This window comes from Rissa tridactyla, chromosome 13, assembly GCF_028500815.1.
Source record: "Rissa tridactyla isolate bRisTri1 chromosome 13, bRisTri1.patW.cur.20221130, whole genome shotgun sequence".
NCBI classification, from domain to species: Eukaryota; Metazoa; Chordata; class Aves; order Charadriiformes; family Laridae; genus Rissa; species Rissa tridactyla.
Window position 1 is genome coordinate 8,363,453 of NC_071478.1, and position 25,745 is coordinate 8,389,197.

A 25,745-nucleotide genomic window follows, 5' to 3' on the forward strand; every position below is an offset into this window, starting at 1 on the left:
GAAAATAAACTGCAAGTCAAATTTCACCTCCAATAAGTGCTAACAGAAATGCTAACAGAAACATTGCTAGACTAATGCATATATGTTAATGCAATAGTAGTACTCCTATAAAGCCATAACAGCCTTTAATAGGCTCAGCATTATTTCACCTATAATTTATTTTGTTCGACATCACATTGAACAAGCCTGAACCTAAAAGCCTCCTACTCCAACCACAGTGAGCAGGTGATTCTCATGGGACAGATGATACCCAGAATGAGGGCCCATGTTTGTGCATTACAAGCAGCTGCGACATTTTTCTAAACAAAAATGTGCAAAGTGAGTATAGAGGAAATTGTACGGCAATACCCTGAATTATTGAAAGGCTAGCTATGCAGAACAAACATAATTAAAGGGTCTCATTATCTTCTAAATAATCATTGTAAATAATGCTTTAGATAATTACTTCATTAGTTCTCAAAACACTGGCTTTTATTCTCCTCTGAGATTCCATCCACTAACTCTACACTGAATAAATTGCCAAAAGGGAAAATCAAAAGCAGAGCAAGTATGTGAGCTGGAAATGGAACGTGTACTTGTATGAACTGATTTAAACCCAGGATGTTTTGAAATGTTTTTTGCAATTGTTCAGAAGGTTAAGAGTGGTTGGGGTTTGTTTATTATTATTTTTAATAACGCATGTGGTTTTTTTCTTCAGATTGCTTTCTGGTGCAGTTAGATTCATTTGCTAGCAGCTATATTTATCCATTTAAAATAGCTGACAGCAGTGTGGATAGAACCAGATTAGTCTATATCATGGATGACTGTCCTGAGCTAAACATACCTATTGCCATTTTTCTTCACTACAAACGCCATGAGGTGGATTCAATAATAGAAGAGACTATGCCTCTAAAAGCAACAGCCTAAACAAAAGGAAAGCAGAGACCAAGAGAAGGAATGGGCAGAAAAATCTAAGACCTGCAATTTGATGGCTCAGTAGATAAGTAAGTCTGCATTTGGAAGCGTTTTGGGTTTTTTTCCACAGCATTCTGACTGCACCGCCAGTAATTAAAGCAATGGCATGACAAAGTGGCAGATATTTTCCTGGTCAGGTCCCAAGTCACTCTGTAGCATTGCAGAAGGCTGATACTAACAAGTCAGGGTATTTTAAAAGGCCTTTGCCAAAAGTCCATTAAAGACATTAAGTAGCAAGAGGAAAACAGTAAGTCTGCAGAGCATGTTAGCAATCATCCAGTCCTTTAGGTAGAAGGGGCACAGTAGACAAATCAGCAAAATTTTAAACTGAGAAAAGAGAATAAATTGTCACAAAGGCAATTACTGACATTTTGAAAAAGGAGATCAGCAGCAACCACAAAGCCTGGCCTCTCAGGTAAGTCTGGCCAACGAGGCAAGAGACCTGCTTCTGCTGCGGCAGCTTCTGGGAATGGTTTTTACGAGCTTCGGGTTGATTTTGCAGAGGCAGCGTAGCTGAATTGCTCACACTACACAGACACCAGGTATCAGGTCTTTTCCCTAGACTTGGGTCCAGATTGCTAGCTGTGCTTAAATAGGAAACCCCAGGGAATGGCCTGAAAGAATAAAACTGGAGTTAATTGTGTTTTCTGAGAGCATTTCTATCCAGCTGAAATTTACAGCATTAAATATACCAGGTTGTGAGGGAGCTCCAAATGAAATGGTTTTGTCTACCCCATCGTCAGCATTCAAAGGATTTGCTTTCCACTTGCCCAATAGAAAACCTAACAATAAATTAAAAACAAAACAGGGTTTAGTCATACTTTTAAAAGACAGCACCTTTCACGACCAGGAGCCTGCTGTTTTGGACCAGTGACAGAACACAAGTCAACCTGCCAAGAGTCAGTCGATGTTCTGGCCAACGCACAGCATCTACGTTGTGGCCAAATTCCTGGAGGTGCGCGTGAAGTGTGCTACTGGAAAACCCTTGTGAAAAGCTCTGCAGAGAGAAAGGCTGATTAAGAAGATTAAACCAATTGCATAAAATTGTTTAGAAGATGAACTATGAAGTGAAATAGCATTCTTCCAGACCACTGAATGAGTGGGAGTAACAGTGCAGGGGTTTTGCATGCTCCATTGATGTGAGATTATAATGACTGAGAGAAAAGGCTCCCTCCCGCAGGGAGGACAGGGCATCTCTTACTCCCAGGCTACTTCCAATGCCAGAGCGCACAGTTGCAATGGCAGTTTCTCTTCGTCTGCAGGAATCCTTTGACACTTTTAATGAGGAACTAATTTTAGGCCTCATTTATAGCAGTGGATGAAGTCATGACTGCAAAGGGTTATACATGGACCAAAGTTTTCACATTGAAAAACAAAATGTACAGAAAATGGAGGTGTCAATACTAGTTCTTTCAGTTCAACTTTCTTCCCTGAATCATTTCCCACATCTATAAAGTACAAACAATGTTTGCCACAATAGCGTTGTGGATTTCTCTAAAGCACTTTGAAACTTGAGATTTTAAAGCTGTCTTCACCAATTTGGACACCCACTACTTAACCGTGCTCTAGATAAGAACTGGGCAATCCAACACTGCCAGATAGCTCTGAAAAAAAATAAATCACAGCTGTAGCAGAGTTACTCATCTTATAAAATCTTACAGGTAATTTCCTTCCTCTGGCTAAAATAATCTCAAAATACAGATGCCTCTTTCAAATAAAAAGTTTATGAAGTTTTCATCTAGAAGCCTGGCAAAACATAAATCCCATTTCAATTTTTTTTTACAGTAACGGTAAACACATAGCATGAACTTTTAGAAGTCTCGTAGGAGCATTTCTTTTAACACTCTTTCACACACATCCCAAAGGCAAAAACAGTCCTGTAGGCTGAAAGAGGCAGCTGGGTACCAACAGTGTGCTCTGCCACACAGCCCTGCCCGAGCTCCAACAAGGAGCACATCAGTGACTTGGACAAACTAGGACTCAATCTTCCAGTTTCACCCGCAAGCAGAACAGCTCTGCAAGAGCTCTGATGAGCGTTTGATGCTACAGTGACCTACAAATGCAAGCCAAGGGAACCCTTGAACAGGCTTTCACATAGTTGTAATTCCTCTTCTACTGAGCAATATCCAACTGGACAGACACGTGTTTTAGGTAGTACAGAACTACTCATAACGAAGAAAACACAATCTGGTTATGTTTGTTGAGAAATATCATAGCCAGTCCCCCCCCCCCAGCCCTTTGTCTAAAGCTTATATTGAGTCTAGAGTATGCCCTTCAAAATAACCATTTATATCCTTCAATTAACAGAAATTTGTTCCACAAGCAGGACAAGGAAAAAATTCTTCTCAAGGCCAGATTCTCTTCTTATGAATTTTTCAACTAGCAAAACGTTATTTTGTTTGATGGACTCCCTATAGAAAAACAATTCCATTAATCCACAGAATATCAAGAGATACTGTTCTACTATACGAACAGTCATGATAGAGAAAGTTTGGGTTTTAAAAAAAATAAATCCATGCTTATGTTTAAAAGAATCAGCTAATGAAAACCAAAGGTGTTTGAGAGTATGAGAATCTGGTCTGTTCTCACTGATGATGCTGCTTTGAGCAGGAGGCTGCAGGAGATGACCTGCAGAGATTGCTTCCAACCCCAGTAATTCTCCAATTCTACGATATATAGATGTTCACTATAGGCTATTGTCACAATTCAGGAAAGGAGAAAGCTTAAGAAAGAAGCCAAAGATTTCTTTACAACAAGCTGCCAATATTATTATACACGTTAATTCTTGCATGCCTTCTCATCTACCAGCCTCCACATCTCATTTCAGAAATTAGCAGACTTGCTCAATGTTAAAAACATTGATGAAAATTATGTAATAGCAGACTCAAAGAAGTAAAAACCTTGTAACTACAGAAAGTTAACCATTCTGTGCAAAAATGCAAATAACTTTGTCAAATATGTATTGCAGTTGCCTCTCCATTTTCTGTAAGAATACATAAAAGGACCATAAAGTGAGCTGTTGCGTAAATGGCACCTCTGCTGAGTCCCTATTCATTCTCACCTATTCTCGAAACCGAGCTGCGCTCCATGTTACTTTCATGCTGTCCAGCTCAGTTTACTTTCAATTGACAGTAACGAGCATGGCCTCACCCAACAGTCTCATGTTCTTTCTGAAATATGGATATAGGAAATGTAGTTTTGTATGCAAGATAATCCTTGTTTTCTTCCCAACCCAGTCTGCTATAATTAGCTATTTCTATCATAGCTTAGCCATTTTCTAAGAACTATTTACTCTTGAACATCAAAATCCTTCTTTCCCCCTCCTTGCAGTAAAATGGATTCAAATGCAGCCAATAAAAGCAATCTGTTCTTTACAACACATAACCACAATTATTTTGTAATTACTTACCATTTCCATATATTTTCCTTCATAAAAACCTTTATTCCAGAAGTACTTTTATTCTTCAGAACCTAGTTACAAGTGCTTAGAGAATGCTCTTTTTTTATTCCAAAACACTCATTTGTAAGTGCTTTACTACTGGCAGAACGACTTTGCATGTTTGACAGAGGGGGCTAAAAGCGGCTGCAAACAGTGCTACGTAACGAGGAGCCAATTACTGTACATGACGGGGAAGGCTGAGCTGACCCACAGGTGCAAGGCCTGCCCCGCTGCGTGCAAGGATGAATGCCATGGTTATTTTCAGAAGTTGCATACAAGCCGCATGAACACATCAAGTCAAATTTAACATTAGGTAACGTAAGTCTTTAAACCCCCATCCACCACCCTCCCCAACAAAAAAAAACCCCACATCCAAACCATTCTCTCAAAACCACATTAAGCACAACTAACTGAAAGGGTGTTGGTGTTTGTTTTTTAGTAATATCATTTGTATACAGATAAACATCCTTCCTCATAGGCAGCAGTTCCCTCATTTCCCTTTGTCTTCTATTTTATTTATGAGGCTTGTATTCAGCGAAATTCACATAGTGCCATGCTAAACAAATCCTGCATTGCCTAGAAATGTCTGCTCTGTGTTTTACACTACAGAGCAAAAAGAAGCAGAATAAAGATGGATTAATTTTTGAAACAGCTTCAATTCATTGTATTGAATTCATTTATGTTCTGACTTGGTGCTTTTTCCACAGGCGGTACGGCACCACTGTGAGAAGCAGCAGACACACCCGCATGTACAAATAATCTTAGGGATTTTGGTTGTACAGATCTTTGTAAGAATGTAACATTAACATTTAACATTTTCCCTACACGAAGAGTTTACTTTCTTGGTTTGCCTTTATGGGCAAGTTTGCCTTATTAATTGCTAAGTTCAGCATTCCCACTGCTATCTGATTTTCCCAATACCACAAATACATACTGAACTAAACATAATGGCTCAATTATCTCACAGTTAGTCATAAACTGGCCAGTTCCTAACTCCTGGGTGCTTTGGTATTAGCTCCGCATGGCATTATCCTCAGTGCTGTTAGACTGTTACAAAAGTTACAATGACAGTTTATTTCTGTACTAAGACAGCAGTGACTCAAATGAAAGCAAATGAAACCCTGGGCATTCTTTCCTCAAAGTTTCACCAAAAAAAGCCCCCCCGCAACAAAAGCGGCACAACCCACCTTTCCCCTTGCACAGCACCACGCTGACACTGCTCCTGCCCGTGTCACAGGCTGGTGGCGGCTCCATCAGGCTCCGGCTCAGCACCAGGGACGTGCAGAGCTGCTGCAGCCGGAGGGAGCCGGGTTACCCAGAGAGGATGGGCACGGCTTCGGATACCACCACGCAACACCCCAAAAAGCTGCCAGAGCAGAAATGTAAACTAAATCTAAATTGGCAGAATGACTCCAGTTACCACCTGCACATCAGAACCCTGAATCTATTCCAGAATTTCCAATTCTGGGGTAGGCAGGTAAGAAGTTGTTCTCTTAATTCGACATTGTGAAAGAGGCGCTTTTATGAGGAATTTTTGAAAATACTTGAATGCCTTTATTCAAATAAACAATTCCCGTATTTTTCAAGTTTAATATTAAAGCAAAATTCCATGGGCATAGTTTAAATTAATAAATCCCATTAATGTCTTCATAATTATCTCTACACCTACTTTGATCATCTCGACACCTTTTTTGGTAAAAAGTTTCAGGAAATACACTATTAAGACCTTCAAGACCTAGGTATCGGTTGTTTGACATATATCCTTGATCAAAACCATGCCAGCCTTATTCAAACACTTCCTGGAAATATTCACAAAGGTCACAATACCATCATAAATATAAAAATAGCCACAAGATACTTGTGTAGATAAATTTATTAGTGCATAGGTTAGAGATTTACTCCTCTCCAATATTAACAAAGAGGCTCATGTGAAAAACAAGTTTTGTTTTGTTTTAAAACAAACTCATTCAGGCAGCTATGTAACAACAAGTAAAAAGCGTGGAGTGGCCTATTCAAATTTCTGGTCTTGATGGGCAAATTATTCCGTTATAAATAAAAAAATTCAACATGATGCGATTCTGGGGGTCGTTTTAGGTAACCAGCTGTTAAACAGCAGAACTGATTTTCCCCCCCCCAATCCAATTTGTTTATCTGTATAAATAATATTTACCAATAAAAATCTAGAAAACTATAGAATAAAAATACGTTTTTCCTAGAACGAGTATTAAGGCAATCAATCTTTCCTTACTTTGCATGTAAACTTCCTCACAAACATCGGTGAGTGTTCTGGACTTAGAGGTAAAGAAATTTGTTCATTAATGAAGCCGAACTTTTTCAAGTGACTTCTTTATGGCTGACTTGCAAAAGACCAATAATAATAATTTTTTCTTATTTAAACATGTTTGACATCTGAATAGCTCCAGCACATTCACAGTGTATTTGGACAGCAAAGCAGGAATATTCATACATACAACATAAATTGTAAACTTTGCTGAATTTCATTAAGTCAACAGACTGAATTATAGTTTACTGAGTAAGTTTGATCTCAGACACTTTCAACAAAATGTAAGTTTAAGGATTCTAACCTTTTAGACCTTTTAGGAGCAAGTTATTGCAGTTAACATTATAACTGAGTATTTGGAAACACTGTATTTAAAAAGGCACACGTTATATTTTCCTCTAATTCTCTTACAGTGTAAATATATCTACATATCTACATGGAAATCCTTAAACAATGAGAAGTCAAAAATTCATGTTACAAATATTTTACACACAAAATACAAAAATAACCTGTAACATTAAATGCAGTTATTTGGTTACATATGAAGTCTTTCAAGCTTTCAAGTCTCACAAGCTAGCGTTACAACAGATATGTATATACTAAAACACTTCATATATGTTATAGAACACAAACATTTCATAACAAATCAGTGTCTTAGTTTGTATTATGTTTCAGACTTTTCTGAGGGAGTTTATCCCTGTGTGCTATAGTCACACATCAACATTAGCAAGCTTCTGAATAAGAAATCTTGACTTGGCTTTCTAGAGAAACTGTGATTTTTGTCACATTCATATGAACAATAAGGCTGAACTGAGCCATCAGTTTCCTTTGTTCAAGGATTATTTGTAAAATTATCTGCTCAAATTGAAATTCCCTGTGCTTCATTACTCCATTCTTTTACCAGCAATGTTGCAACTAACTTTTTATTATAAAAGGCAAGGAAATATGTAAAGCAATTAACCTCAGTCACACTGAAAGAAAAAAACCAAAACAAAACTGGAAACTATAAAAAAGTTTTTTGTTTGTTTTTCTTTTTTTCTTCTCAAGTGTAATGCAATAGGCAGACAATTAAATAAGGAGTCTTTTCAGGATAAAATATTTTAGCGCTTGTTGGAGAAAAAAATTTAAGTACAAAGCTTAGATAGGTTAAGGTGACTAAATAATTAATACACTTAAAGACAAGGCTACATCTCATAAAAACATTCGCAAGAGTGCTAACAAAACAGCACTGGTAACATACTAAAATTTGTGATTAGAATTATATTAGCAATAGGAAAAAAAAGCCAAACAGTCAAAACTCAATAGTCTCTCAACTCCCTATGTAAATTGTTTGTAACACTGAGATATGAAAATAGCCCTAAGTTACTTTAGTTCAAAACAATTAAGAGCAAGTTTCGGTCTTACAAATGTATAGTTTATGATGAAAATCCATACATATCCTAATACATTCTAATCTTCCTTTATGAGTAAACATTAAGAGTGATTTTGTTTTCATTTTTAACCATTAGTGATAGGTCATCATCATGGAACTGTGTAAGGCATCATTTATGAAATAAGGTTTGGTTTTACTGAAGACGCATTTTGGAGTTTCTGAAGGTTCGTAACTCTTGGAATGTGCTCGCTATGATAGTGTTGTTGCTAGGATAATTCCAAGTATCAGAAGCAATACAGTTACACATATAATTATGAACATCAATTTCTGCAAAAAAGAGAGAAAAGTTGAGACTGAAATACCTTGTCAGATACAGAACTGTTTAAACACATGCACAGCCATATAAGATTAATAATACTGATACCTAATCTGAATGTTTGGATTTTCTTTCTGAAGAATACTTACTGCTATGATTTCCTATTGTTAGTCTTTCTTTTCTAACATACATACATAAAACCACAGTTACAAGATAGAGCTATCTCTGTAACATTTCTGTATTTTGCTTCACAGAGTAATTGTTATTACTCATACCCAACTTCTGTAAATACCACTACGTATAGAAACAGATGTAATAGTGAACGTTTACTTATCAAGGTGAAGTCTAAGTACAGTAATGCTGCTTACTGCCACCCTCCTTGCACAAATATTTGTAGCCTGCTCAAACCTTTACAACCGCACACTTAGTGGAATTCAATAAAACATCAGTAAAAACATTGTGTAGGTACTAGCTCAGAAGAGCTGCAAGGCCGGGGGGAGGGATGAATTGTATGTAAATACCAAGTTTGACAGTAGGTCAGGTTTTTCTGACTAAAAGCAATGATACCGTAAATCCTGTTATCTGCCCGTAAACCAAAGCTGAGAAGAAACTGTTAATATCAAAACCAAAGACTTCAATATTAAAGGAGTGTTAGTAGAGAAAATTAGCTGTCTGAAATGACATCCTGCTCATAGTGCTTCATATAGAAGTTTGAAGATACTACATGTAAACAGTTGAGTTTCTATTGGACTCAGAAGAGTTAACTGCTATTTTCTACTTAGTCTGGCCAGGTGTTATTTTGACAAGAAATTGTAGATTAGTACAGCAAAAACATGAAGAGTAAAGGAATCCTCAAAATTATATCCTAAAATTCCAGTTGGAATCTTTGCAGACTTCCTTTTAGAAATATATTATTTTCCACTGTTTCATTTAGTCTAGTATTAATAAACAGCTTCGAAGTAAGAAATTTTAGGATATTCTGCATGGCACAATAGCCAACTTCATGGCTGTGGAATCTACTTTTATGAAAGCTCTACTTAAAACCATGGAAAACACCATTTGATAAAGTTCCAAGTGTAACTAGTACTCCATATCTTAATGCAAATTGTTTGCTGATGTGAACATTCAGTTAAAAAAAAAAAATATTGAAAGGACTGCGAGATGATAATCGGATTTTTTGGTCTCATTTCCTTCTGCATTTATGAGTCTTATGTAGTGATTGCATTCTGTAAATTTAGCAGCTTACCACTAGATGTCAGTTTCCAATAGTCACATGCACAGCACTGTTACAGTATGTAGAGAGAGACAAGATGCACCAGTGCCTTTCAAGCCTCCCCCCCCAAAACTAACTGTACACATATTAAGGGTTAGTAGAACAATACAAGTTACCAGAGCAAAACAGGAGCAAAATTAGTTAATTAGTTACTTACTGCCACTCTGGCAGGAAGTCATGCATGCTGAGGTTATCCAAGCATCACCGAACACCAACACACAAACCAATAATTAGACCAATTATGGCAATCAACACCAATGACACAATGATAATTATCCACATTTTCTGTCAAAAAACAAGGTATTATTGTTTTAATATTAAGCACATTAGGACTTGCATTTATTTTTAATTTTTAAAATACTCAGTTTTTAGATCCACACTCATTTTTATTAAAGCCTATATTATTCTCAAATTAAGATAAATTTATTTGTATACTCTTACATGCATAAGAATAAAAATTTTAAAAGTGTTTACAGGTAAGCTAATGTGATTAATACCTATATAATTATGAAAGATGAGAAAACTACCATTTACAAATACATGAAGTGGTCTCTTAGAATACATACCTAAGTAATTTTTTGTAAGTGTAACACACGTGTTACCTATATGTAGGTATCTGTCTGTCTATATAAAGATACATTATTCCCTCAAATCCAACTTGCCAAAAAAGCCTCACAAAATTGCACAACATCTCAAAAGGGGGACTTATAATGTCAGAGGAACACTTCATTCACTCTGCAATCATACAGTTACAAAATATAAAAATAAATTACTTAGTAATTTGATTTCAGAATAAATTATTTGGCTTTCTGATGGGAAGAAAGATACTGAAACACAGAACAAGTTTCCATACCAATGGAAAATGCCTGAACGTCACTTTGAACTCAATTCCTTCACAAGATTGAATGTTGTGCTTTAATGTCTTTCCAGAGGGAAGATCCCCCTAATCTAGTACTTTTACAAGAGTACAGAAGTAGTTATCTGTAAAAATAATAACTACAGATGGAATTCTAAAAAAGTAAGCCTGCTTGCTTTTACTGCTTTTTTACTCCAGGTAAGTTTATAAGTGACAGAGATCCAAAAACCTTTAAGCTTATTTAGAGTCTGAATAATTTAAGGTATCATGGTAGTTGAAGAGAAGAATCTGTGAATTTATCTGCTAGTGTAATATACTATTTTTTTTTTTGGGGGGGGGGGGGCGGGGGGGGGGGGCGGTTTTACACTTCATAATGACCGCTTTTTAAATGGAAAATTGTGAACACAGCCTTAGCTGTGTATGAATTGCTTATCTGTTTTTGTAGGACAAGAAGTTTATACTCTCTACTAGTAATATCAATTTTTAATATTAACTATAACAAATTAATTCACATTGGAAATGTTCTGATTTCTTCTGGATTATGGGTTGTGGGTTTTTTTGTTTGTAAAATCCTTTGGTAAATCTTCCTCTGTCATACACTAATTTATAACAATGTTTTTCTAAACCAATTTTAAATATCACAACTACAAAAAAGTAAAATGCATATATTAATTCTACCTTGAAGGACTGAATAGAACAACAAAATCAATCAAAACTGAAGGTTGCTTCATACTGTGCTAAGTTAAAATACTGACTAGCACAATTACAGATAGATAGCATACCCTTCGTGCTTTACTTTGATATTTAACTGCCTTTTTTGTCTCTTCTTTTGCATGTTCCACATAATCTGATGCATTCATCACGTTCTTTTCTATGTTGTTGATCATTTCACCCTAAAAATGAAATTTTGAAGAAAAAAATTATTACTGTAATCCCTGGATCCTTGTTTAATGAACCTAAGAGAAGAAAGGCTACAGAACATCAACCATTATTTTTAAAAAGTGAATAATGTACTTGTTAATGGCAGACTTTTTTTTTGCTTTGATGAGTAGAGGAAAAAAGGAATGAGAAGGAAAGGTTCAAAGTTCTAGCCAAACAAGGAACATTCACGGGCAGGGAAGGCATTTCTCCCTTTTGCAGGAACAAATACTGAACACCTGAAAACATACCTTTGAATGTGAGGTATGTTTTAACAGCCAAACTAAAACTGACATCTAAAGAGATCAGAAATCCCTTTGTGCCTGGAAGTGGGAAAGGATATTGACTATTTTGACACAAGGTTCAACAGCTATCTAAGAAAAAAACACATGTATAATAGCAACTTCAAAAGTTCCTCAGAATTAATGGTTTAGAATGTTAACACATAAAAAAAATTCAAATTAATTATGATGAATGAAATTTCGTAACGAAATGGAGGATTGGTGAAAAGTTACAGTAAGTCTGTTACCTGTGTTTCTGTCCATCAGAAGAAATAATCAGCAGCAGTAAACAGCAAAGCATTAAAGAATGATGCACAAGTAACTTTTGTACATTTCTAATTCAAAAGAAAACTGCTACCAATTTGCCTTGGCTATATATTTAATATCAAAGCAACACAGGACTTCTACAACAAAACACAACAGTAAAAAAAAAACCAAACTAGTCCTTTTCAGGAAAGTTTGTCTCCTGACCATTATTCTTTTCACTTTCCTGCATAAATCAACAAATTCTAAGAAGTTAAAAATATTTTTATAAGAAAATTGGTACATAAAGGCCACAAATAGAACAAATTTATATACATGTCAAGACAACGCTTATGAATATAAAAGACGACTTGAATGACTTGTCAATCCCTTTACATTCATGTTAATTATAAGGATAATCATACCTTTGCATTATGTGCAAGTTACATACAACCTTGCTAAGGCACATTTTATTCTACCACTGTAGTCCTTTACCATGTCTATGAGAATCCTAGATTCCCAAGATGTTAGCCAGCATTCCAGGAGAGTTGTTCTTACTTAAACATGTACAAAATGTTCAAGCATATTGCAATATAAGCACATTGAAGAAAATATTAAGTATACCAACTGAAAAGAAACGGTATGCTTAGTTATTCATAGCATATACTATGAATAGATCGTACGTTTGTCTAAAACAAAACAACAAACCTATAGTGATTGACTTTCATATTTTCTAATCACACTCAAAAAACACTGTAAGTCTGTATTATCTGAATATAAGCAATTGTTTCTGCATATTTCAAAGAGGAAGACTGGGGGAAAAAATCCCACTTACGTAAACGTGTTTGAATTAGTTCATTTACCTGCGTCTCAACAAACATTGCCATGTCCATAAACATTTCATGTAGTTCCCGTATGCTAGATTCCAGTTTCATAATATCCTTGTGACGTGACTCAATTTCATTCAGAGCTTGCCTAGTTATTTGAGAATCTGATATAATCTTCAGGAGAATAAAAAAAGATAGAGAGATGAGTAAGTACGTGCCAAACACCTCTAAATTGCAGAAGCAGGAGAATAAGAGACAGACATAACTGGACCAGAAATACATACATCAGAAGTGAAAATTGAAGGGTTACCACTCTCTAACATTTCTTCCAGTTCCTCATCAGTGGTGGTCTTTCCAGCTAGGATAAAAAGAACAGTATGTCACATAACATCACTTATTCATTACTGAATGTAAAATCTTACCATACCAGAAGGATGACAATTCAAACAAAATTCTTGTATTGAGCATTTTTCAGGATAAAACAATGTAGTGCTTAGCCATTACCAAGTGCCCTTTTGCATATGAAAAAAACAGAAAGTATAAAGTAATAGTCAGAAAACAAATGTAGATTCAAAGCTACAATGAAGAACTCCTGGTTGGTGGGATTTCATCTTGTTGTTTGGTTTCAAGGTTTTTTTTGGTCAAATGAAGTTTGATCAGAAGCACTGACAGTGTACATAAGAACCTTGTTAAGTGGAGTGTTCTTCATAAGGAAGAACTTGAGATACAGAGTACTTACATGACATTCAGTATTTACCTATTCAATCATGTAATGTTGGCACCTAATTTACTCACTCCCCACCACTGTGTGGGCAATAACGTCTTTATGTAAATTTGATTTTACCAACATAGGACTACATTCATATTCCACACAGAGAAGATGATTACCCACAGAGTACCTTCACTTCAACTTTTCATAATACATCTAACAATTTATGTAGTTCAGTATTGCATGTTTAAGCGAACTGAATCCTACTGATCACACTGGTCTGACAAATGCAAGTGTTATGAGTTACACAATACATTCAAGTGATTTGTATTGCACAGTTTTAAAAACTACATATCAAATCCCTCTTCTTCCCATGTAAAATAAGTTGACTATCTGTAGTAACTTACATAATTCTATCCTATCAGATGAAAGTTACAGTTTGAGTATTACTTTCTAATGTTAATACCCAAAACAAGCTACTTTAGAGTTTTTAGTGCTGAGGAAAAGCTGAAGGATCTAATTGGGTCATAAAAACGTTAATTTAAAAGAACCACGTACTGAGGTGTTCAGGTCCCTCCCCTCAAACATATAGGTAAAGAAGAATTTAACTTGCCCAATAAAGTTCACTGAAATGATGAACTGAACCATTAGCATGAGAGGCTACTGACAAATTTGAGGAGCACATGAAAAACAAAGTCTTCTTATAATTTGCCCACTTTTCTGTTTGCATTTCCTATTTCAGCAATATATGTATTTGCTTTTACAGGAGATATTCAAAAAGGCTAATTTCAGGTACAAGATGTTATGGATTCTTTTATGACACCTTCCGAGGTAGATACTGTAGTTCAGAGTAGAGTCAGGTACCTTTCAAAATACTCCTCATAATAATCAATGATGAAATAAGTCAAATGTGTTTCAGTCAAACGTTTAGAGTTAGTTTAACGGCAGCACTGATTTTATGTCAGCTGTATTTAACAAATGTACCTATTGACAAAAATAGCATAGCATAGAAAGAGATGCTGTCCTGTTTAGCATGTTAATTTTGGAATGGCTTTTACTACCACTTGCTATCTTCAGAACACAGCTTTTCTTAATGTCTCGTTGAAAGTTGCAACATTGGAAATAAATGAAGCAAAGGAAAAAGATGTTTTCTTCAGTAATTTTCAACATAGAAAAACCAATTCAGTGAGTTTTCTCTATTTTCTTTACAGCTGTTCTGAAGAATAGTATCAAAGAGTTTATGTCATATGATAAAATTGTTTCTTTTCCCTCACATGCTTCAAGAAGACGTCCAATATGTATGATGCTTTGTACCATCTTTAAGTAATAAGAAACAAGGGAGCTACTAACAATACAATTAATCTTTTTTAAAAAGTGCATTCAGGTCACTTACTTATCTCTAATTGTCTCTGTATCCGACCTTTGCTGCGTTCTCGAAAAAGAGTTTGGGTCTCGTTGTATTCCGTCATGACCTCCACAAACTTGTGAGCTAATACAGAGTGCTGTTTTTTGAGGATTTAAAAGTGTGGAACAAAAATGTTTATTTTTTTTGATACAGCAAATACTACTGCACAACAACTGAAAGTGGTATTTACATTCCAACAAAACAGAAGATGGAAGTTCTGAAACTATTTCAGAAAAGTTAAACTCTTTCTCCGATTTACTAGAATCCTTTTAATTTCTTTAAGCTTATTAAATGATCATACCTGTGTTTTTCTAATCCTGAGGTCCACTGATGTCCGATTAGCATTTTCACCCTGATCAAAACTTTGTTCAATAGCTAAGAACGATACAAGAATATTATGAGTCAATGTTCAGTATAATTGTTAAATAGTGTAGCTCAGTTACTTTGTAAATACTATTAATTATTACTTTTTTCCATGTACAAGATCCCCATAGACATGTTTAACATTTCAGGGCAAGGTGGGGCTTGGTAGTGATGTATATTTTTTAAAAATTTAAAATAATTTTGATAATTGGTACAGATCTTAAAGCATAAAAACTACTTCAGTACTCTCAGAGTCACACTACCGTCTATTACTCTGGAAAAATTTCAAAAGATACAACAAAATGGACTGCTCCTACAGTTCAAACAATAAACACCATACCCTAATGTTTACAGAAGGACAAAAGCATACAATATTTGTAATATAGTAACATTAAAACACTGGATATATTTCAAAACCCATGCTAAACAACTAAGACATACTGACAGGGTAAAGTCACAGCAAAATTAGCTAGTCTAAATTTAAAATACAGTAAGTGCTCCACAGCAATTCCCTAAGTAGACATTTATGCCATGGAGACTGTCTTTTTCCAGTTAAAGTTAATCTTCTTCCAAAACATCATGACCAAAACCCAGCATTTCAGTTGCAGAATACATTTCTACACAGAGGAATTACTTTGCATTCTAATTTTCTGGATTATTTGTGAAAGCAAGCTCTTTGTCCTGTTCCACAAACTAGGCTGTGCTGAGACCTGGTATTTCTCAGGGGTGAAGCTTGCCAAGGAGGAATAAAGTAGAGGACGATACTGTTACTGACATGGGCTGTACATGTTTGGCAGGGAGGTGGTTCTCTCTTTTTTTTTTTTTAAACAAGCTGTACAATACAATTTATGCATACATAATGGAGCTTGTATAGTTTAGAGGTTCAGCTGCAATGCATTAAGTTTATAACACTGCCAATGTCCTGAATCATTACAAGCAACAGCAGCTTTATTTCTCTTCACAACTTACCCTTTAACCTGGCTCGGATTTTATTAGCAATCTTCTTTATTTCCTCATTTAATTCTTCAAGTTCTTCCTTCGTTCCTTTTTAAAAAAAATAATTTTTTTTAGAACTGTTAATGATTGATAATAGTAAGCCAGCAACCATCTACAACTCTACCTTGCAATCTCATGATGGTATTTAGTACAACCACGCAGAAAATAAGTTTATTCTACTCCTAAGTATTTTAAATATGATTTTAATAACAGCATACTATCGAATTCCTGCTTCTTATGACAGGCCCTTACACTTGGGAAATGTTATTGCCAAATCACCAACTAAACCAGGTCATAAAATATGCCACATTTTTTCTTAACGTAACACTTTCAGGGTAATACTCATTTGCTGGTCAAAATGAAAGTTCACTGAAGTCTGTCAAGTGAAAATACAGATTCATCTCACGTTTTTTTTAGCTCTGTTGTTTATCACAGACTCATTGCTTTTACCCTTATTAATGTAACTGTGCCATGCACTACCTATATTTTTTGAGGAATACTACACAGAGTATTTATGAAGAACACAGCTAGATCTCTGTTATTGGGCTTAGTGAAGACACTAGATTCACAAGAGCATACATTACTTACAAAGCAATGTCATGTTCTGACACAGTTCAGATGCATTACTGAGCGCAATTTTTAGCACAAACACAAGCTGATAAACGAGCTGAGCCCACGGATTTTAAACATTCAGATGAACCGTTATTAAACCTGAGATTCACTGACTGTATACGATTGTTAAGACAAAAAGCAGTCTGCAAAATCGTTTGTAAGAATACAAACATACGCTCACCCATAAACAAAAAAAAGGGGTAAAAGAAAAGCTAACATCCAAAGTTCAGTTTTCATCAACAAGAAGATAAATGTTAAGCTAGCGTTGCAATATTCCACAAAAACATCTCAGCATCTTTTCTTCCCTTTTCTTTGAACCCTGCCCACAAACCCAGGCATGCCTTGACTTAAGAAGCGTTGAGAACAGAGAAGGTTCCACGTTTGTTGGTAAGTTCCCTAAACTTTGAGTTCTCTGTTCAGAAAGCACATCTTCGCTTTCAGCTTTGGGGTTACAGCCTCTAAAAATAGGGCTCCAGCATGGAACTCTTACTACCACTGACGCAGCTGGCTGTAGTGTTAGTGTTAGACAGGATCTTCCTCCTACTGAAGGGTAAAGAGAAGAGGATGGCTCTATCATATGATGGTCTCCAATTGACAACTTCAGCATTTTCACTTATTAAAAGAAATGCAAGTTCTAAGTTTCTAACGACACAATCAATTTCAAGACACCATATGAATCCAAGTTTTGGCCTGGCAAAGGTTTGGATGATGCAACAAATATTCTGAAAATCTATTTATTCCAATGAGACTTTAAAACGGTAAAAATAAGCAATTGAAAAATATTAATTCGATGCTAAATATGGAAATATTTAAATAAGTAAGTTGTGTTACATTTTGCATTCTGAAGACCTGGAGTTCTATTCCTACAGAGAGCTAAAACAAACAACAATTAGTTCAGAATATCTAGCCACACATATCTGAAATCTAAAAAAAGCAATACTCACTTCCTTCAGGATTTGGTGCTGACAGGATAATGCTGTGCTGCTTCTTCACTTCTTCCACATTTTGTGCTATTTTTGCTATATTATTTCTAAGTTCCTCAACCTATAGGAGGAGAAATATGGGAATGAAAATATTAGAATAATTCCAGGTAAAGATTTTTTTTTTAAAATAAATCTTTGGCAATAAAAATTGTAAAGTATTTCATTGCAACGTTTATAAGTATCTGACAGAAATCCCAGCAGAAATGCTGGCATTTAAACAGCTTGCACTTTTTTTTTTTTAAGAAAAAAATGGTATTCTTAATAGCAAATATATTCTGTATAGCCAAAAACGTAAGTGCTACTATTCTTAATAAAAAAGATTTTAAAATTCTGTATGCAGATTCTTTGTTGACAGGGAGTTAAAAACACTTCTATGCAGTCAAGACAGAAAATACCCTGAAATAAACAAGCAAAAGTGTTAACAACATTTGATTTGGCATACCATTACAAAGCATATTGGGGGGGGGTGTGTGTGTAGATGAATTGTTAAACCTAATTACAGAAATTAAAAGGCACAGAGAGAAAACTGTAAGTCTTTAATGTATGGCGAACACTGTAACTTTACCTGTTGGAAAAAGTCATCCATAAAATGGTCTTTTTCAACAATAACCGTCTCCCCATCTTCATTTCCTTTACACTGTAAAAGACAACAAAACAAATCTATGAAATAAAACTCAGGACGCTGTTCTCAAACAACTATGACTACTTCTGCATTGCTACTGCATACACATTTTTGTCAATAGTCTGCAAAGTCAAAAAGAGTAAGTTTTCCTCTTCTGAAGACTGTAACCTAAAAACAAATAAGCAGATAAGTCAAAGAAAGTCACCCAACTCCCACACAGTTGTAAATGCTAAGGCATGTACTCCTCTGTAAACAACTTCAGGATAGAACCAGTCTGTAAGTGATGTCGCAGTTTTCATTACCTATCAAAAATTATTAGAATACAATTTTACATATAAATGTTCTCCCCTAGCATAGGATACTTCCACGGTGAGTCTCATATGAACTGAAAATAACATTTGGTTTACTGAGTAAATCAAAGAAATACTAGGAGGGGTGCTGATGACTGACTTGTGATGAAATAAGCTAAATATCCAATGAAAGCTAGAACAAAAAGCTATCAACATCTGCTTACTAGTTTTGCCCTTGGGTGTTTTCAAGGCTGCCATTCCAAACGAATTTAGACGTAATTGCAGTACACTAAACTATACACGCATTACATCATTGATAGACCCTTACAACAGCAAAGAGACAAAAGCTCAAGCTGACAGGCTGTCACAGGTCTCCAGGGCACACAGCCCAAGATCCTTCCCAAGTCACACTTCTCTAACCCTTGAGTCAGCCCAGCAGAATATATGGGCCTTGAAAGTAACCGAGATTCAAATTTGCACAAAGGAAGAGAGAATTCACATGCATCATATAAAGGCAAAGACTTCCAGCTTCCATGTTCTCTAGTTCCCTCTGTAGAGCACAGACTGTTTGAACTGCATTGAATCAAAATTAGAACAAACTATTACTCTACAATAAAGTCAATGGGTTATCTGTTAGAAAAAACCCTAAAAGATAGGTAAAATTAAGGGATTTTCATGTTCAAAACTCCTTTTTTCTTACAAGCCCCTCTGCCTTTGACCTTCTAACACTCGCTTTCTGCTTCTAAACCCTGATCCTACTATCCCGTAAGCCCTTTGTTTCTAGTTTTATTAAATTAGGCGAGATGTGTGTTATTTGCATGACAATTCTGCAACTTAATCCAATGTCAAACATTGCTATTATTACACAATGATGACCTACGCATCAAAATCCACCAAGACTGCCCCAAATCTTCAAGGAAAGTTATTACTTATACTTTGTGACAGTTATTTTCCTGCAAATTCAGGGAGTGCATAAAGCCCTATGACAATATTTTTCTAAGAAATCATCTGGTTTTTACGCTCAAGGGAACCATAACGCCTCAGATGAAACAAAGGAATTCAGATGCTATTGCTCTCCTGGACCACCCTTCAACCACTCATAATGCTATGTGTCATTAAAGACTTTTTGCAGTTAGAATTTTGGGAAGATGATTGCTAGAACTTAATATTAAAGAATCTGCCCTTAGGGAATGTAATCAACTAACAGTCTTGCTTAATACAAATAAGCAAGGAAGACTGTGCCCAAATGAAGTTACCCAACTTTTACCCTCACCAGAGACTGCACTGCTACAAAGCTACAAGTTATAAGTTAAATATTAAGAGTGAGCTACACTTTAAAGACATTTAATTTTATGATCTATGTAAAAGAACACCTTCTGCTTACATTTACTGAGTACAGAGTAAACTTTCTAACTGTTTATAACCATATCCTGTATTCAGTTAGTTGAACCAAAAATAATGACAATAGTATCAGCTAGAGATTCAGCATGTCAGCTTTTAGCTTGAGGACCTTAGTAAAACGTTAAACACCTGAGTGAATCTTAAACAGATGAAAGATACAAACATCTTACTCCGAAGTCCTGTTTGCAGATGCAAGACTGGAAGGAAGCAATCATGTCTCCCACCCTGCAGTCAGTTCGACATTCACATTTGATTGCAATGACACCATTGACAGACCAATTTGCTGTCTATGATTTGTTGAAGGATTTATGGAGCCTACCTTGAACATCGGCACTTGAGACACCTAATGACTTGTCAATCTCTATTCTCTACATTCTTAAATCATCACTTACCCAAAATACAGCTTATTTGCTAACTTCAACTTAAGCGATGCACCTTCTTTTGACAAGCACACAATTCAACCACGAACTCACTTTTGTCATCAAGTTTAGCAGAAACACATTGTTTCTTCTAGACCTTACCTCCTCAGTATAAGCAGTATCACAAAAACTTATAAAAAGTTTCACGTCAACGCCAAGAGCAACCTAATGAAGTCTGTTTGCAGCTCATACCTTGACCTTGGGACTGAAAGGCTGGGCCACGCAACTCCATAAACATTCATAGACTTATAAAATACATCAAGTTCCCTAAAAAGGTTTATATGACAGACTGCACCTATTCAGACAGGATCATTTCTCAGCTCCAAGTAGGAGGTATCCTGATGGCTTATGAAACTTTGGGACATTTCCCATACCTTATAGAATTGGAGAAATAAGGCTAGCTTGAGATGTCTTACCAAATTAATTACCGATAAAAACATGACTATTACTTGCCCTTGAAATTCCAATCAAGGTTAGTTTTTCCTCAGTGCAGGTGATGTCTATTCGTCTGGTGGACTGCAAGGATAACAACTGACCACCACCATCCCAATGAATCAGACCCAAAGAGTGGGTTAGAGAGTGTTAAGAGTTTCTCCTTATAGCATCAGCATTTCAAGAAATTCTTTTATATCAAAGTAGCCAAGAAGGGTTACAGACGGACAAGGAGATCTGTCAGGCAGCTTTGGCAGGTCAATCATTAACACGCATTTAGTAGCGTTACCGTACAACCAGAAAAACATCATCTGGTAACTGTCAAAAAGAAATTATTTTATGCTGCTATGACATGGGAAACTTATAGCTCATCTTCAGAAAATTCCATGTTTGAACACAGACTAATGTAAGAGATTAACTCAGGAGAAAAAAAAAAAACAACGAAACACTCAGTAATGTTTCCCTCCTTCTGGAAAAGTTCCTTTTGCATTTTTTCCATACCACCCAATTGTGCCAATTTTAACTTCTGTGACTTTGTGGTTCTTCACTCATTCCTAAACAGTTTTGGGGACACTAAGTGAATGTCCAAGAAGCAGTCTGCAAAAAAGTCAATGCAGTTCTGTTCAAGTTACAGTTGTTTGTTTGTTGTTTGTTTTTGTTTTTTTTTTTTAAAGAAGCTACAATCAAATATAAATGTATTTTTCAAAGGTTATGTCTAAGATATCCTCCATAACACTCAAGAGTAAAGAAATATAAAAAGCATGCATTTAAAATGATTCACCAATCAAGCAAGAAAAATGGATTTCAATAGATAGCTCTGCATCCATTTCAGCACACAACAAGATGGTAATTTTTGAGCCATATGAACAATGCACCCCAAAATTCAGATCTAAAGCATCACGCTTAAGCAGAGAAGGTTTACATCCTACCTCTTTCTTAAATGATTTAACAACAATAACAAAAAAGTTTGACTGAATTTTATTAAGAGACCTTTAAAAGGACATCTGTTTTTAATATCTGACACTAGCTGAATTGCTGAATCAAGTGTCTGAACACAGATCCTACAGCTTTTTTAAAGTAATTTTTAAGGTGGACTTGCAACCGTGAACGGCAAGCCATTGAAGGCTGGCAGAGTATTTTACACAATCATTGCTACGTACTTGCCGTGTTGTTTTTTCTTCCCTACATAACTACTATCAACCGCTGCTCAAAACAGCATATCGGATATGAGAGAACCTTTTATTGTTAATCTTACACTCATTTGTGCTCAAAATAACTAAAACCAGACTGGGTTTTGGCCAATTGTCCAATTAATCGTATTAAAGGAGAGTTCAAACAGCTGAAAGAATTTTGGCCTGCCTGGGATAATTTAGAAATGACATTAAAATAATCCCCTAGGAGTGGACAAATGCAATTATGGTTGCTATCTTCCGAAAAAGCATGTACTTTACAAGACTTTTTCTAGCTAGAAAATAAGAGGAAGCAACATTATCTGAAGGCTATATAATCTGCATGTCTTCAACAATTTCTCCAGCCATTATTTTAGCGCTGTTTAACTGACTTAATACAGTCTATCAACAAACATATCAAAAAGTTGTAATAATTTGATGTTAATGGTCCATAAACATTGATAAGTAACATTTCTCCCTCTTCTTTGTAGAGATAAAGGGAAATCTAGGAAAACGTTACAACTTTTAATGATAAAATAATTTGCTTGCTGTCAAATAAAATCCAGGAACATACAAATGAGGACACGCAAACTTAGATTTACATTTCTGCTAAAGGGAATGCTGTATTTAGTTAAAAAGAGTCAGTGTAGACTAGCTAAAATACTGGGATCTCTTAAACTACTTGTGTATCACATTGGGTCTTAGGGGGAAAACGCGGTGGATGCAACTTACATGTCAGGTACAACCAAAGTAATACATAATGACATTCTTATATCAAGGGAAAGATGCAAGGCATAGTTATTCCTGAAGATTCTGCAGGCCCAGGCCCGTTTCAAAACCACAACGTATATGCTCTACCCTTCACTTAATGATTTAGACAAATAAAATACAATGGAACTACACTAATCAAACTGAAGCAGTTCAAAAAACAGGCAAATAATTGTTAATACATTGTTTCTTCACCTTATGTATTCCTTTTCAAAGTAATCTTACCTATGTGGATCAAGGATCACTGTTCAAAGCATTTATAGTAGCAAGGGCAAAAAAGCACTTCACAAAAACATAATCCGTTTTGGTATTTCAGATAAAGACGGAAGATGGAAGTTGCTACTTCCATGAGTTCCCTGTGGAAATCAAGTTTTACAAAAGCCATCTCCCTCGGGTATGCAACTTTTTAAAACTTTGTGTCAACTACACACTTTTAAGTGATAAAACGTAGACCGGATCTTCAATAACTTCGTCATTTGATGTTTAAACATTTTCTTCTAATTAGAAAAGCCTTCAATTTTAAGTGTCTAAGCTATTTGCTAAGCCTACAAGCAGTGAAAAGTACATTGATGAACATATGAAGCACTTGAGCAATACTGACCATTGTGTTTAAAGTAGTAGCTTGCTGCAGTGTTTCAGTTAAAGTACCAGCTTGCTGCAGTACAGTAATGTTTTCAGGTGTCAAATACTAAGGCTGGCTTAAAAACCCTTATGTACAGTTGCTTTAAAAACTTCTAACAATATATAACGGGGTGTGTTACGGTTTAGGGTTTGTTTTATTTTTAGATTAAAAAAAACCATACAACAGACCACTGCTGCTTCCCCTCAGTTAGAATGAGATCTAAGTGTCAAGGATTATAAGTTAAAAAGCAAATTCAGATCACCGTTTGCTGCTTCCTCTTTCCAGGAAGTGTGGACCATCACTGAAATTTGGCACGTATTCCCCCAACATTGGACATGTTTAGAAACAGGAAAAGGGAAGAAGTATACCTGAAAGAAATGACACATTTCTTTGGCATGACTCCAAAACATCTTTCCCAGTAAAGACCCTGTAATCTAATAATGTGAAAACTTTTCAGATGTCAATTCATCCTTTTGGAGAAGATGACGAGAAGAAAAGCATTTTGTGATCCAGAACATAGGACCTTAATTTTAAGACAAACGAGCCCCAAACCTGCATGTAGCTCAGCACAGACCAACTTCTACGTATGCGGGGAGTCCTAGAACTATCACAGGACTTCTCTGCGCTCTCCATTTCCATTTATTTTCAGGAATAAAAAGAGTCAAACACCCTTTTATTTTAACCAAGCCATATCCTGTTGCAAACAGACACGATGGTATCTCCCTCCAACTCTCCCTTCTCTGTTAGGACACTGTTTTCAAAGCACAAATAAGGGAAAGGAAAGGAATGTATAAACATAACCAGCTACCATTTTGTAAACACACGGAAAATAAAACCTGCAGATAGCTTTACTGACGCATTGCTGGTCAAACAGCTCCCAAGCAGATAAATCTACCCAACTACACCACAGCCAGTTCGAAAACAAAATTATTATCCCGTTTATCTGCTGCCGCCCAGCGCGCTCGCGTTCGGAAGGCGCTGGAGGTCAGGAGGAAGCGGGGGAAGGTGATCTATAAAAACCGGAGCAGCCTGGGCTCCGCCGCCAGCTCCCCGGCCGCCGGGAGGAAGCCGCCCCCCTCCCCGAGGAGGGGGCTGGAACGCGGCCTGCGGCGGACAGGGCCCTCCCTGCCCGGGGCGCGGGCCGAGGCGCCGGCCCGGCCCAGCCCGCCGCTGACCGTTACCTCAGCCGAGGATAACGGCCCACGGCACCTCGCCGCCTCTCTCCCCTTCCTCCCCACCTCAGCCCGCCGCCCGCCTCCCCCGGCAGCCCACGCTCACCTCTGCCAGGTCGGCCAGCCGGTCCTTCATCCCCGCAGCGGCTCCGCGCCTCACCGAGGCTTCCCCGGCTGCTCCTCCTCGCTCGCCGCCGAGGGCCGCCCGCGCCCGGCCCGCTGTCGCCGGGGCCACCTACCCCCGGGCTCCCTCCCCGCTGTCCCGGCCGCTGCGGACGGGCCGCACCGCCTCCCCGCGCCCCTTCCGCCCTGCCCGCGGCGGCGGCCGCGCCCCCAGCCCCGCCCAACCCCACGGCAACCGCCGGCCGCGCCGCGCATGCGGGGAAAGGGGCGGGCGCGCGCGGCAGCTATCCCCTTGGGGAGCCCGCCTGGCGCTGCTGACGTCACGGCGAGGCCGGCGGTTGGGGCGGGCGCGGCGGTGCCGCCCTGCTGAGGTAATTCCCCCGCTTGCCGGCGGCGGCGGCGCGGGAGAGGCCGTGAGGGAGCGGGCGGCCGCGCTGAGCTTGGCGAAGCAGCGTGCGGGAAGGTATGGCTGAGCAGTGTGTGGCCACGGACGTGTTTGAGGGCGCTTCGCCAGAGGGAGCGCTGGAGAGCCGAGGAGGCTGAAGGGTACCACAGGTACCCGTGAGGGAACCCCTGCCCCGAGGGAGCCGTGTCCAACGAGAAATTATTACACTCACAGTTTGGGGAGGCTGTCGTGAGAGAAAGAGTTGTAAAAAAATTGTGATATGTTTATTTTTTAGTTGAATTTTATTTAATTTTTCTCTGGTGTGGACAGGCTGCAACCAGACTTAATGTAATTCATGTTTAGTCCAAAAAGCGCACGGGTGGCATCCTCTCTTTGCTGGCACTTCTGCTTCTCACAGGCCATAGGCACTTCCCTGTCCTGTCTCACAGCACTAAGCCATGGCGTGCAGTCTGCTGTTCGCCCTTGGAATGGCCGAGAGCCACCTGTATCGCCA

At 37.4% G+C, this 25,745-nt stretch overlaps 2 protein-coding genes across 13 annotated transcripts in view; both read right to left on the reverse strand.

The window, feature by feature from the left end:
- Positions 1-5,586, reverse strand: part of RIMBP2 (RIMS binding protein 2) — a 169,043-nt gene extending 163,457 nt beyond the window's left edge. For 6 of the 10 annotated variants that reach the window (XR_008469104.1, XM_054219309.1, XM_054219310.1 and 3 more), the window contains exon 1: positions 4,364-5,570. Coding sequence is in view for 7 of the 10 variants with exons in the window: in XM_054219309.1 (XP_054075284.1) it covers positions 4,364-4,372 (9 nt within the window). In the remaining 3 variants the exon portion in view is untranslated. The other 4 variants (XM_054219315.1, XM_054219317.1, XM_054219314.1 and 1 more) reach the window with 3 other exon arrangements.
- A 662-nt stretch (positions 5,587-6,248) lies between these two features.
- STX2 (syntaxin 2) lies at positions 6,249-25,023 on the reverse strand. Of its 3 annotated transcripts, XM_054219320.1 has the most exons (12): positions 24,830-25,021; positions 23,814-23,919; positions 18,394-18,465; positions 17,790-17,889; positions 16,207-16,281; positions 15,176-15,249; positions 14,863-14,971; positions 13,045-13,118; positions 12,797-12,934; positions 11,274-11,384; positions 9,793-9,920; positions 6,249-8,373 (listed from the first exon to the last, which is right to left on the reverse strand). In XM_054219320.1, exons 3-11 carry the CDS (start codon positions 18,412-18,414, stop codon positions 9,837-9,839), a joined length of 786 nt encoding a protein of 261 aa, XP_054075295.1. In that variant the 5' UTR covers positions 18,415-18,465; positions 23,814-23,919; positions 24,830-25,021; the 3' UTR covers positions 6,249-8,373; positions 9,793-9,836. The 3 variants fall into 3 exon arrangements, with proteins under 3 accessions (XP_054075295.1, XP_054075293.1, XP_054075294.1); XM_054219318.1 differs by lacking the exon at positions 23,814-23,919 and having other exon boundaries at positions 24,830-25,023; XM_054219319.1 differs by lacking the exons at positions 9,793-9,920; positions 23,814-23,919 and having other exon boundaries at positions 24,830-25,022.
- Positions 25,024-25,745: the final 722 nt, after the last annotated feature.

Excerpts from the sequence above, each read along its gene's own strand:
- STX2 (XM_054219318.1), bottom strand. The coding sequence starts at position 24,859 with ATGAAGGACCGGCTGGCCGACCTGGCAGAG. Across the intron at positions 17,890-18,393 it reads TGGATGACTTTTTCCAACAG|GTTGAGGAACTTAGAAATAA; the intron begins GTAAAGTTACAG and ends CTCCTCCTATAG. Across the intron at positions 15,250-16,206 it reads AATCCGAGCCAGGTTAAAGG|CTATTGAACAAAGTTTTGAT; the intron begins GTAAGTTGTGAA and ends TATCGTTCTTAG.